Source organism: Ruditapes philippinarum, unplaced genomic scaffold (assembly GCF_026571515.1).
Source record: "Ruditapes philippinarum isolate M1 unplaced genomic scaffold, ASM2657151v2 ctg13853_1_1_1_1, whole genome shotgun sequence".
In the NCBI taxonomy this organism is placed as follows: domain Eukaryota; kingdom Metazoa; phylum Mollusca; class Bivalvia; order Venerida; family Veneridae; genus Ruditapes; species Ruditapes philippinarum.
In genome coordinates, this window is record NW_026866731.1 from 9,821 (window position 1) to 24,385 (window position 14,565).

A 14,565-nucleotide genomic window follows, 5' to 3' on the forward strand; every position below is an offset into this window, starting at 1 on the left:
TATACGTACCTGTCCAAACAAACATAATGTTTACAAAATAAAACCCCAAAAAAAGCTAAATTAGTTTAAACTGAAAAATATATAGAGGATATTCAAGTTTTTTCTATAAATACATGATTTATTTTCATCGAGTGGTATGAAAATAAATATTTCAAGAGTGGCGGTAGCCACGAGTGAAATATGGTAATTTCCATGCCACAAGATGAAAATAAATCATGTATTTATAGAAAAGAACTTGAATTTTCTGTTTATTATATACATTTTTCTCTTTTTTGCGATAAAATTTGAAAGACTTTCCCTTAAATTATATGTACTTGCAGAATTTAAAAGAATGTAGTCCGGCAAGACACCAGTGAAAATACGGAAAATATGTTTCACTGCAGTGAAAAATAAATTTTTACAGTGAAAATACAGAAAATGAAAATACGCATTTTATTTCATCAATATTTCTTAATATTTCATTTATAAGTATAAAATATATAGCATTACAAAATCATGTATATCAGTATTGTAAAATTTGATAGAAAACAGTTAACCTAAGCAAATCTCAGGATAACATGACCAGTGTACGCACTAAGCAAATTGTTATAGGGGTTATCTCCCATCCACCATTTCATTAGAACCATGCCACTGAAGGAATAGCGAAAAGTGCAGACGACGATCAGACGACACTAGTTGCACGTGTATATAATCAATTGCTATCCGACAATATGCAAGCAGTAAAAATTAAATATAAATTAAGTCATTTCTTATACAAGTACAGTTTACATGGCAATTTATTTATTATGTCATTACAATATTATATATTGTTTAATTATGATTCTTACCCAAATTCGTCTTTAAAATGGCCGGCTTGCATCATATTCTTAGGGCGATTATACATACAGTATTCAAGTAAGGAATACTAGGTAGAATCACCCATTTAGAAAGAAAAAGAAAGAAAAATAACTTAAAGTACCACAAACACAACCATTATCCGATGTCTTCATGGACACGGACATACAACATCTCATATTGAAGGTATTGGGCGACTTTAATCAAACTTGACTTAACATAAAAGAAAAGCCCAAACTTATCGAACGCTAATATTTGGAAGCTACTTTGTATGTGTTGTATTCAGAAAGATGACGGAGTGTCACATGGAAAGAATCAAGTGTCAGATGGCCATCTCACTTGTGTTGTTCGAACTGTAAGCAGCTGCAATCCGCATCGTCGTCTGCTGATGGAATGCACTGTTAATTTTTTAGTCTATATAAAGCTAAAAAATATTTTGAAATTTTCTCAAAAATGAGATTTTGTTTTGTTTTCATTAAAATATCGTCATGACAATTAAAGATATTTAGCAGTTTTATCCGTATATAATACTTAATATCCTTATACCCCTCGGATTGCTAACATAGAGACGGACTTCACGATGTTCACGTGGTTCAATTAAAAAATTGCGACTAGTACAGAACAATGTCCTATGTCTATAAAAACCATTTACAAGAAATGTATCCAAATGAAAACTTCCTTTGCAGAGATGTCTGATCAAATCTTTGGGTTTATTAAATACAATTTTGATATATTTCACATTGTTCCGTGAATAAGGGAAATTAAATGGACAAGCGCCAAGCTTTGTCTAGTATCATTTCCCATCCAAATATAGTTCAACATACATTTAATTTCTTAATTGAAATAAAACATAACCTAATTTTTTAAATCACAATACCCGTGCCGCTTATATGTGACTCCGTAAAAACGGTATTTGCACGGTCGTGCATATATTTTGACGTTATGTCATTTGCGTTATACAAACATACAGTACCATAGACGGTTACCCACGGTATATATTCCGTACATACTACATTATCAAGGTCATTTATAAGCAAAGGTCAATTTGAGTTTGATATACATGAAGGTCTTTTCCTGAAGAATGTGTCTGAACATGAAGTTAATCCATTATTTAATAACAAAGTTATAGCCAGTTACATTAAACTAAAAATGAAAAAAGTAAATAATTTGACCTTCAAGGTCAAGGCCATATAAATGAGGGAAGGTCAAGTTCTATCGGTTAATTTGAAGGTCTATCCTAAAAGATTGTTGTATTCAAGTTTGAAGACAATCCGTTCAAAAGAAACAAATCTATACCCACGTAAATACTAAAATAGTAAAAATAATAAACAAAAATGAAGCAAAAATTAGACATTGACCTTGAAGTTCACATATCATTTATAAATGAAGGTCAACATTTTTCAGGTTTACTTCAATGGTCATGACTGTAACAATACCTCTATTATTTTTCTTCGAAAAAGAAAGGTCGAGCTAAAAACGTATAAGTATAACAAGTTACTGGCATATTGAGAATAAAACGTCTAGGTGGGAATTGTCTCTGGGTCGAAACGTATTGAGGGAGAAAAATGTTCAAACGGTGTCATAGTAAAAATAACATCAGTTTATTGGCCTCTATGCAATAAATGGCAAAATATTTAAAAGAAAAGATAAAACGTGCATCTGTTATCGATGATTTTTTGGTTGCAAGCTGGAAAGAAGAATTTATTGATTCAGTTGAAGGAATTTGTCGCGGCAATGATGCTGGGTTAATAAACTTAAAGATTAAAACGTGATGCAGGGGAAGGTTGGGGAATACTATTTTCACGTGCACGATGTACAGTCAGAACTGTCAGTAATAAAGTTCATTCATTTGGGCGTATTTTTGTGAAAGGATACAATATATTGAATGAATTCATCAAAAGTAAAACTCCACCAGGTAGTCCAGAAGACAGAGATCTGTTGAGGAAATTACTGGAGTATTTGTTGAATACGGGTAATGCAACAGTAGTTCTAGTACAATACAGTAGATCTAGCCAAATTAATTTGGTGTGAACCGTTACAGTTTGACCCATTTTGCAAATTTTCATACTGTCAAAGACATCGCCCATCCAAAATTATCTAGACGTCTCTTTGACAAGTCTAATTAGTGGGACTACTAGTACAGTACTCAGTAGATATGTGCAGTAGTTACATGTACTTAAAACACTGACAGAAAATTGCCATACGGTACCCGATACCAGTTCACACCATTGACCCGTATTTTCGGGGATTTTATCATTTAATGTTTAAATTTCAAGCTACCGTTTTTAATTAAATAATAATTTAATGAAAGACAAATAAAACATCAACACTAACAGGGTGTCCGCTTGACCCTTGAAAAGACTCTTTGACCCTCCAAATTTCCAAAAGGCCTGATTTGAACCTCAGGATTTTAACTTGAGGGTCAAATTTTGTTAAAATCATGGGAATTTGGCCTTGTAGTCGGTAAAACTTAGTCAAAATGACCCTCAGGATTTCATGGCTAGTGAACACCCTGACTAAGTAAAAACTATGACAAACAAAAGGAACAATTTAAAATATGAAAATAAACATTATTTCAATGGCCTAACTTTACTGGTCGGGGACCACCAAAACTGGTCAACCACCAAAACTGGACAACCACCAAATCCGGACGGCCCAAAAAATGCTTAATTTAGTATTTTCTTCATACAGTGGTTGTCAGTCACTTTTTTATCAATAATAAATGCATGTTTCTTCTAAAATTAAGTAAATAAATTTATTTCAACCTCCATAAATGGTAATATTTTAATGTCTTCTTCAAGAATGTTGACGTTGAAATTTGGGGGTCAAGAAAGCAATGCCTGACCTCATATACCAGCTATAATCATTTGCAGAGTAAACAATAGAATATCCAAAACTTCAGCATTTGTTTCTGAAATATTGTATATCATGTTAAAAATAAAAAATAAAAAAACACCCAAGCTTTTATCTGAATAAATCATGTCATGTACATATCTGTCCAGACACATGGCACTGTAGTGTAGAGAATTATTTAAGGTAATTTTGATACACTCTATGTCAGGCCTCGGTTATAAGTGTCAATACAATCAGAAATAAACAAACTAGTTTGTTAGTTGGGAGAAGAACCTAGCTGAACTTTGTCAAATTTTTTTGTCTCTAAGTTTAGAATTATGAAATCAGCTGTACGGAAAAATGTTCAAAAAGTGTCCAGGTGATGGTCCCCGACCAGTATCTTCTTAATGTCATCAAAATCCGTGATGTCATGTAATGGATCACAGACACTTGGGTCACAGTGGAGCTCCAAATGCATTAAAATGCAAAATTAAAAGTTATTTGTTAATCCCAGCACATTGATAAAACTTATTTTAAGGCCATCCTTAAAAAAATGTTTGTTTCCAGTAACGCGACCAACATATACATTCTTCCAATGAGCGAACACATTCGGCGGGGGATGGCCATGTTGACATGGCTCTTGTTCATAGAGTATTCTTCAATAAATAAAATATATTTATTTTCTTATTTGTGTTACAAAATGCATGGTAAAATACAAAGTTTCTGAGAAAGTTGTTTTTGAAAGCAATTTATTCTGCAGCACATGTTAAACAGTTAGTGTTCAGATCTTTAACATATAATTCTAATATATAAATTATTGTCATTATTTGCTCACTCTCAGTTTTATTAGCTCACCTGTCACAAAGTGACAGGGTGAGCTTTTGTGATCGCTTTTCGTCCGGCGTCCGTCCGTCCGTCGTCCGTCCGTCCGTAAACTTTTACTTTAAATGACATCTCCTCATAAACCACTAAGCCAATTTCATCCAAACTTCACAGGAATGTTCCTTTGGTGATCACCTTTAAAAATTGTTCAAAGAATTTAATTCCATGCGGAACTCTGGTTGCCATGGCAACCGAAAGAAAAAACTTTAAATATCTTCTTTTAAAAAACCATAAGAGCTAGAGCTTAGATATTTGGCATGAAACATCTTCTAGTGGGTGTCTACCAAGTTTGTTCAAATAAAAGAGCTGGGGTCAAAATTGGCCCGCCCTGGGGGGTCATTGATTTTCCCTATATGCATATAGTAAAAACTTAAAAAATCTTCTTTCAAAGAACCCAAAGAGCTAGAGTTAAGATATTTAGCATGAAACATGTTCTAATGGGTGTCTACCAAGTTTGTTCAAATAAAAGCCCTGGGGTCAAAATTGGCCCCGCCCCAGGGGGTCATTGATTTTCCCTATATGCATATAGTAAAAACTTAAAAAATCTTCTTTTAAAGAACCAAAAGAGTTAGAGCTAAGATATTTAGCATGAAACATGTTCTAATAGGTGTCTACCAAGTTTGTTCAAATAAAAGCCCTGGGGTCAAAATTGGCCCCGCCCCGGGGGGTCATTGATTTTCCCTATATGCATATAGTAAAAACTTAAAAAATCTTCTTTTATAGAACTCAAAGAGCTATGGCTAAGATATTTGGCATCAAACATGTTCTAATAGGTGTCTACCAAGTTTGTTTAAATAAAAGTCCTGGGGTCAAAATTGGCACCGCCCCGGGGGTCATTGATTTTCCTTATATGTGTATAGCAAAAACTTGAAAAATCTTCTTTGAAAAAACCCAAATAGCTAGAGTTAAGATATTAAGCATGAAACATCTTTTAGTGAGTGTCTACAAAGTTTGTTCAAATAAAAGACCTGGGGTCAAAATTGGCCCCGCCTCGGGGGTCATTGATTTTTTTTATATGTGTATAGCAAAAACTTAAAATCTTCTTTGAAAAAACCCAAATAGCTAGAGTTTAGATATTAAGCATGAAACATCTTCTAGTAAGTGTCTACAAAGTTTGTTCAAATAAAAGCCCTGGGGTCAAAACTGGCCCGGCCCCAGGGGTGTCATTGTTTTTAACTATATGTGTATAGTAAAAACTTTAAAAAAATCTTCTTTTAAAAAGCCCAATGAGCAAGAGCTTAGATTTTTAGCATGAAACATCTTCTTATGGATGTCTACCAAGTTTGTGCAAATAAAAGCCCTTGGGTTAAATTGACCCTGCAACGTTGGGGGGGGGGCTATATACAGGTGAGCGACCTCAGGGCCATCATGGCCCTCTTGTATTCTTATGCATAGATCCCTGACCTGTCCAGTTCTAATTATCAGATTAGTAAATGCAATAAGAATTTCACCACAACATATTTGATAACAAAAGAGCACATGTCAATGTTTGTGGGTAAATTTAGTGTTATTCGCCTCTGTGGTTGAGGGGTTATAGTCGATGACTTCTAATCCAGTTACCTCTCTGGCGTGGGTTCAATCCCCGCCTAGTCTAGTACTGGTGTAACTCTCCAGGAATGATGGTTAGAAAACTACCCGCCTATATGACTGAATACTGTTGGAAAAAGGGCCGTAAAACAAACAAACAAACAAATGAAAGGTCTGAGTAAGGATCTATCAATTCATTGATGCAGGTTTAAACTGTAATTTATGTATATTATAGTTGACAACAACATTCAAGCAGGTAGATATTATCAATTTATTTATAACTTTGACCTCTTGTTTTTTGTAGAATGTCAGAAAGCTTTGATTGAGAGTGTATTTAAAGCTTCAACAGAAACACAGCTTGTTGAGATATTTGCTGAGAATTTGATGTCCCCCCTGTCCTCATCATCAACATTCACAATAGACAATCAATCACAGTGTTCATGTGATGATGCATCATGGCAATGTGACGCAAGTGTTGGACATCAAAGTAAAATTTATGGAAACACAAATATTGGTAAGTGCTAGTTCATTTACAGAACCAAGGTGTTTGATGTGTCTTGTACTGTTGAGATCAAAATGAAACTCGTCCAGGAAAAATGAAATCAAGCTTGCCAGAGGCTTGCATAATGACATTTAACTTCCTCCATAAAAGTTTTATCACACACGCTTTTGCAACTTCGTAAAAACGGAATTGCACAGCCATGCACAGTGTCTATTTTAGGAGGTGGGATGGGGGGATTCACTCATACTTTTGAGAATTTCCCCTTTTTTTTCAGTGACAGGGGGAAAATTTTACAAATAGAAAGAAGGAAAAAATCAACAAATGTAATAAATTCTCACTTTTCTATAAAAATGGCCCCTGTTTTTCAAATCCTAGAATAGTCACTGTATGCATATATTTTGATGTGACATCATTTGCGTTATACAGACATAGCGAAAAGAAACCATAAATATTAGCATTACACTATAGGCGTGTCAATAAAAAAGTGATTCTTTTTCATGTTCAATAGTTTTTATTTTGGGTATTTGATAAATAGAATATTATCTTAATAGGTTCATTGCTGAATTTATTGAACGAGTTAAATAAAATGATATTTTGCTCACCAGAGGCTCGCATGATATAATTTTATTCAACTTGTTCAATAAATTTAGTACATGTATTGAACTTACACTCATTCAGTATTCTCCATACATGTATATCAAATGACAATTCAAGTCAAGCTAATGTGATAAACCAATAATTGACTATGACACTTGCTTACAGTACTCAGTAATATAAACTGCTTTTTTCATTTGAATATTACTGATAAATACTGGAGCATATCTATAGAAATATCAATGAGTCATGTGGGTTATTCCATCATAGTGGGTTATCATTATTCATGTGAAGAAGAATATAGAATTGGAACAATTATGCTAAGATGTAAAGTTATTTTGACTTCTACTAGTACCCTCACAATGTACACATGGATGGGCATAATGTCACTTGAAGTTTTCTTAAGGCATATATAAGTATCAACTTCTTTTAAGGTCTTCATGTTCTTCTGGTTTCATAGGGATAGTAGCCTTCTAAGACAACTAGGACAAATACTTGCTGGAAAATATCTTACCAGACATAACATAATAGCAAACTGCTAAATTTGGCAGGGAGTAACTCTGGTGTAATATTAGATTGATTTATGTACATTTGTATTTATACACATATATTTTGTAAATTTTTGAAGTTCTTATATGTAGTTGTAATATTTTCTTGAGTGCATTAAATAATGAAATGAGATATTTGACCAATTTCATGGTTAAATACAATTAACATTACAGAATTTCAATAGTAAAAAAAAAATCAAATCAGATTATAGTGGGCTATTGTCCCAGTGGGCTATTGTCCCAGTGGGCTATTGTCCTAGTGGGCTATGTCCAAGTGGGCTATTGTCCCTGTGGGCTATGTCCTTGTGAGCTATTGTCCCTGTGGGCTATGTCCCAGTGGGCTATTGTCCATGTGGTCTATGTCCAGTGGGCTATGTCCAAGTGGGCTATTGTCCCAGTGGGCTATTGTCCTAGTGGGCTATGTCCAAGTGGGCTATTGTCCTAGTGGGCTATGTCCAAGTGGGCTATTGTCCCTGTGGGCTATGTCCTTGTGAGCTATGTCCCAGTGGGCTATTGTCCCTGTGGGTTATGTCCTAGTGGGCTATTGTCCCAGTGGGCTGTTGTCCCAGTGAGCTATGTCCAAGTGGGCTATTGTCCCTTTGGGCTATGTCCTTGTGAGCTATTGTCCCTGTGGGCTATGTCCAAGTGGGCTATTGTCCATGTGGTCTATGTCCCAGTTGGCTATTGTCCCAGTGGGCTATTGTCCCAGTGGGCTATTGTCCCATTCGGCTATGTCCAAGTGGGCTATTGTCCCAGTGGGCTGTGTCCTAGTGGGCTATTGTCCTGTGGGCTATGTCCAAGTGGGCTTTTTGTCCCTGTGGGCTATGTCCTAGTGAGCTATTGTCCCAGTGGGCTATTGTCCCAGTGGGCTATTGTCCCTGTGGGCTATGTCCAAGTGGGCTTTTGTCCCTGTGGGCTATGTCCTAGTGAACTATTGTCCCAGTTGGCTATTGTCCCAGAGGGCTATGTCCCAGTGGGCTATTGTCCCAGTGGGCTATGTCCTAATCAGCTATTGTCCCTGTGGGCTATGTCCAAGTGGGCTTTTGTCCCTGTGGGCTATTTCTTAGTGAGCTATTGTCCCTGTGGGCTATGTCCCAGTGGGCTATTGTCCCAGTGGGCCATGTCCCAGTGGGCTATGTCCAAGTGGGCTATTGTCCTAGTTGGCTATGTCCAAGTGGGCTATTGTCCCTGTGGGCTATGTCCTTGTGAGCTATTGTCCCTGTGGGCTATGTCCCAGTGGGCTATTGTCCATGTGGTCTATGTCCCCAGTGGGCTATGTCCAGTGGGCTATTGTCCCTGTGGGCTATGTCCTAGTGAGCTATTTTCCCAGTGGGCTATGTCCCAGTGGGCTTTTGTCCCTGTGGTCTATGTCCTAGTGAGCTTTGTCCAAGTGGGCTATTGTCCCTGTGGGCTATGTCCTAGTGAGCTATTTTCCCAGTGGGCTATGTCCCAGTGGGCTATTGTCCCTGTGGTCTATGTCCTAGTGAGCTATTGTCCCTGTGGTCTCTGTCCCAGTGGGCTATTGTCCCTGTGGGCTATGTCCCAGTGCGCTATTGTCCTAATGGCTATGTCCTAGTGGCCATTATCCAGCGTGCTATGTCCTAGTGGGTTATGTCCTAGTGGGCTATGTCCTACTGAACTATGTCACAATGGGTTGTTATCCCAGTTGGCTATGTCTTAGTGGGCTATTGTCCCAGTGGGCTATGTTCTAGTGGGCTATGTTCTAGTGGGCTATGTCCCAGTGGGCTATGTTCTAGTGGGCTATTGTCTACTTGTTTGTTCCAATATCAGCTGATTATGTTATATAAGAATGTTAATTGGTTGAGTTTATAATATTTCAGGTATTGGTAATGGATGGTATGGTAGACTTGACATACTGATGGGTAACAGTGATCTAGGAGTCAGTGTTAATACTGAACACACCATTTCTGATAGGAATGTTTTCACAGAAATAAATAATTACATCCCTCGCTATGAAATAGATGTTGAAGCCAAAGATCAGATAATTGCAAAAACAATTGTGCATTCCTTTTTACAGTGGAAAAGACACAAGTCACTGCAAAACTTTGTAATTCCTAGTATAGGAGTGTCAAAAGATGAAATTGTGTTCTATTTCTATGATAGTGAAAGTGACGTTTTAATGCAAAGCTCTCCTTTGTTTATGTTTAGTGGTAGAAAATTGAGGATAAAAGTGATAATTGCTTTGTGGTTAGTTTTGAACTACAAGTATCTAGGAACAGGGCTAACAGAACAAATGAAAGAACACAAGTCTGGATTTGTTGAACTAGCTGAAGAAAGCATCGAGTCTTACAGACATGAAGTATCTCTCAGAAAAACCGTAGCAATTGTGCCAATGCTTAATGCCTATTCTGAAAGTGTACTCAACTTTTCTGATGTTGACACTTAAATTCTGCATATCAAATCTTTAAAAAAAATATTGTTATTTTGTGTTCAGTAATGAATAAGGTCTGTAACTTTATTGCATATTAAAAAAAGAATGGTTAGTTTTAGAGAAAAAAAAACATTTAGATTATATGGATGGAGTGCAAAGAGTTTAACACAAAATGTAATGAATCATTTACAGCTATGGTTCTAAAATTTTTAGCAAGTATAACCCTGCAGTGTTATACAAGAAGCTACATGTAAGAAGCAACTGCTACAATCAGATGTTTTTATTGGAGGAAAGTTTGTCTTTTAAACAGTTCAAATTTTAAATCTACAAAGTGTTTTAGCCCTACTGTCAACATTGTGAGCTTTTGTGATCGCAATCAGGCCAACGTTTGTTTATCTACTTGTACCTTAAACAACATCTCCTCATAAACCGCTAAGCTAATTCCATCCAAACTTTACAGGAATGTTCCTTGGGTGGCCACTTTTGAAAATTTCCATGCAGAACTCAGTTTGCCATGGCAACAGAAGGAAAAAACTTGAAAAATCTTGCCCAAGAGCAAGAGCTTAGATATTAATTTTAGCATGAAAAATGTTATAATTAGTGTCTACCAAGTTTGTTCAAATGAAAGCCCCGGGGTCAAAATTGGACTGCCCAAGAGGGTCATTGATTTCCTTATATGTATATATAAAACACTTAAAAAATCCTCATGTCAAAAACTGAAGGAGCTAGAGCTCAGATATTTAACATGAAACATCTTCTAATGGGTGTCTACCAGGTTTGTTCAAATAAAAGCTTTTGTCCTCCCCGGCCAATTTTACGGAGGGCTTTTGTCCGCCCAGTCAATTTTACGGAGGGCTTTTGTCCGCCCAGTCAACTTTACGGAGGGCTTTTGTCCGCCGTGTCATTTTCACGGGAGGGCTTTTTTCCGCCTTGTCTTTTTTGGACGGGAGGGCTTTTGTCGTACACCAAAATAAAACTGTATGTTATAACACTTGAGCTAAAAATAGCATGCAGTTTTACTTGCAGAGAGAATGTAAACAAAAAAAACCAGCTGATTATACACAGGGGTGGTTTAATGAATGTTTTATATACCTCACAGATTAATAAAAGACTTTATCTAGCCATTTATTTTATTTTCTTTCATTTTATTCCATTATTATGATCTTGTTGATTTATAATGGTTATCATCCATGTTTATCACTACATTATATACCTGACTACTAATGAATTCACACAAATGAAAATGATATCAGTCTCACAGTGTTTTATTTGTAGACTCTGCAGGGAAACATTTCAATCTGCCAACACCTTATTGAAGTAAAATTGTTCATTGTATGGCCTGTCATGTCAAGTTAAAACTCACATAGGATGTACCAATTCCTGCTTGTTTTGGAGGGAAATAGTGCAAATCTTTAAGCTGTTTTAATCTGATTTTATATATTTCATACAAGTTTGAATTCTAAAAAATGGCACAGGATAATAAGAAAAAGAGATATGTGATTTATATGACAGAAGAACAGAAAGAAATTACTTGTGGAATATTCAATTTTCATGGGTGGGATATTGAAATATCAAGTGATGACGATACTGAAGCAACAAGTACCCAGTAACAAAATTTGAGCAGAACACAAGTATCCACTTAGTCAGTAAACTCAGATGCGAAAAAGGAATTTCTGAAGAGAATGCAAACTTATCATCAGATAAATAAACCAAATGGACCATCTGTGAAAACTAATACAGATGTTTGTCACCACTGTCTTAATTTCCCCTGTGTGACTGCAAGTTCGCAGTCCTGGCTGGGAGATGGTCACTCATCAAGGCCAGGAAATAACTTAATACGAAAAGAATTTTATAGAAAATGCTGGACTATGCTTGACAGAAGAAGACTTTGGAGCAATAGTATATATTAAGAAAGAAAGGAAAGACTTATGCTTGAACTGACTGTAAGAGAGGTTATGTCTGACAATTATATCCCAACCCAAAGGACGTGATGTGCCTTACATGGGACATTTCTTTTAACAACAACCTGCTAAAAATGTTGTTTACAGAAATTTAAAATATTTTTAAACTGTTAATGTATAAATTTTTTATACATATGCAAGATATAGTTTGAGTAACATTTGTGAAATGTAATTTTTGACTACAAGATATTTACAACAAAATATAAATGTTTGGAAGTTACTTTTTAGCTCACCTGTCACAAAGTGACAGGGTGAGCTTTTGTGATCGCTTTTCGTCCGGCGTCGTCTGTTGTCCGTCCGTCGTCCGTCCGTAAACTTTTACTTTAAATGACATCTCCTCATAAACCACTAAGCCAATTTCATCCAAACTTCACAGGAATGTTCCCTTGGTGGTCACCTTTAAAAATTGTTCAAAGAATTTAATTCCATGCAGAACTCTGGTTGCCATGGCAACCGAAAGAAAAAACTTTAAATATCTTCTTTTAAAAAATCCTAAGAGCTAGAGCTTAGATATTTGGCATGAAACATCTTCTAGTGAGTGTCTACCAAAGTTGTTCAAATAAAATCCCTTGGGTCAAAATTGGCCCCGCCCCAGGGGGTCATTGATTTTCCCTATATGCATATAGTAGAAACTTAAAAAATCTTCTTTTAAAGAACCCAAAGAGCTAGAGCTAAGATATTCAGCATGAAACATCTTCTAATAGGTGTCTACCAAGTTTGTTCAAATAAAAGCCCTGGGGGTTTAAATTGGCCCCGCCCCGGGGGGTCATTGATTTTCCTTATATGTGTATAGCAAAAACTTAAATAATCTTCTTTGAAAAAAAAAAACAAATAGCTAGAGTTTAGATATTAAGCATGAAACATCTTCTAGTGAGTGTCTACAAAGTTTGTTCAAATGAAAGCCCTGGGGTCAAAACTGGCCCCGCCCCGGGGGTCATTGATTTTGCCTATATGCATATAGTAAAAACTTAAAAAATCTTCTTTGAAGAAACCCAAATAGCTAGAGTTTAGATATTAAGCATGAAACATCTTCTAGTAAGTGTCTACAAAGTTTGTTCAAATAAAGCCCTGGGGTCAAAACCGGCCCCGCCCCAGGGGTGTCATTGTTTTTAACTATATGTGTGTAGTAAAAACTTAAAAATCTTCTTTTAAAAACCCAATGAGCTAGAGCTTAGATGTTTAGCATGAAATATCTTCTTATGGATGTCTACCAAGTTTGTTCAAATAAAATCCCTCGGGTGAAAATTTGCCCTGCCGGTGGGGGGGGGGGGGTGAGATCATTGTTTTTCATTACATGTGTGTAGTAAAAACTTAACATTGTGAAACATCTTCTAATGAGTGTCTTCCAAGTTTGTTCAAATAAAAGCCCTGGGGTTTAAACTGGCCCGCTCCGGAAGCCTATATACAGGTGAGCGACCTCAGGGCCATCATGGCCCTCTTGCTCTGTTTTCATGAAGTTTCAGTACTTTGAAATTTAAAACAATCATGAATTACTGGATTATTGTAACAGTACTTTGAAATTTAAAACAATCATGAATTACTGGATTATTGTAATTTTGTTTGATATAAATACATTTTGATAAAGCAAAGTCAGTAAAAATTATTGTTTTTTTTCTTATCATTCCAATTTGACGTCTGCTTCAAACTTCAAATATACGTTCCTTATCATTAACCACATCTTATGTGACAAGGTTCACAACTCTGAAAGGAATTTTTTCAGATTTATCTGTCTTGAACATACAATATTTCTTAAAAGATATTCATTTTTACTCTTTACTTCTATATTTCTTTAGGGATCAACTTCAAACTTCAGTATATGTTATAATCTACAACCACACTAAAACACTGAAAAAGAAACGGAAGATACAGCAACTGCATTAACGTTTTTTTTTTTTGTTTTTTTTTTGTTTTTATAAATCTATATTAGAACTGCAAAAATTAATCATCAAAATCATTGCATAAAACACACGCATCTAATCATTTTGAAGAAATGTTCAAGTCAAACAAGGAATAAGGATCCAGATCTTATTACTTATTCAATTTCGAATAAGGAACAGAAGAAAATCCACAAAGAAAAACAGCAGTTGTAATTATTTCTGATATATCTGCATATAAGAATTGCAAGGATCAATCATCAAAATCATTGCATGAAGCATCTACATAAAACACTTAAGTCGAATAAGAAATGCTTAACTGGTAGATGAACGTAATTATTAGATTTTTATTATTTTAATGCAGATTTATATAAGAAATAACTTAATGCAGTTGCTGTATCTTCTATTCCCCTTTTCAGTGTTTTCAGTGTGGTTCTAGTTTGCTGATCACCTACAAATATTTTTAAATACTAGTTAATTCTGTTGTTCCTCATTTATATTTGAAAAAGGAATAGGAAATTGTTCCCTATTCCTTTTTAAAAAAAAAGGTTTTTATATACAAAAAATCTGGGCTTTGAGTTCCCAAAGTATTTTCCTTGTAAGTTTATTTCGAGTGACC

At 35.6% G+C, this 14,565-nt stretch overlaps 1 protein-coding gene across 1 annotated transcript; it reads left to right on the forward strand.

The window, feature by feature from the left end:
- Window positions 1–2,439: 2,439 nt before the first annotated feature.
- LOC132733536 (uncharacterized) lies at window positions 2,440–13,693 on the forward strand. The gene is made up of 3 exons (XM_060720195.1): window positions 2,440–2,806; window positions 6,380–6,589; window positions 9,561–13,693. Exons 2-3 carry the CDS (start codon window positions 6,460–6,462, stop codon window positions 10,124–10,126), a joined length of 696 nt encoding a protein of 231 aa, XP_060576178.1. The 5' UTR covers window positions 2,440–2,806; window positions 6,380–6,459; the 3' UTR covers window positions 10,127–13,693.
- Window positions 13,694–14,565: the final 872 nt, after the last annotated feature.

Coding starts and splice junctions, on each gene's coding strand:
- LOC132733536 (XM_060720195.1), top strand. CDS start 6,460: ATGTCCCCCCTGTCCTCATCATCAACATTCACAATAGACAATCAATCA. Junction 6,590..9,560: donor TTATGGAAACACAAATATTG/GTAAGTGCTAGT, acceptor ATAATATTTCAG/GTATTGGTAATGGATGGTAT.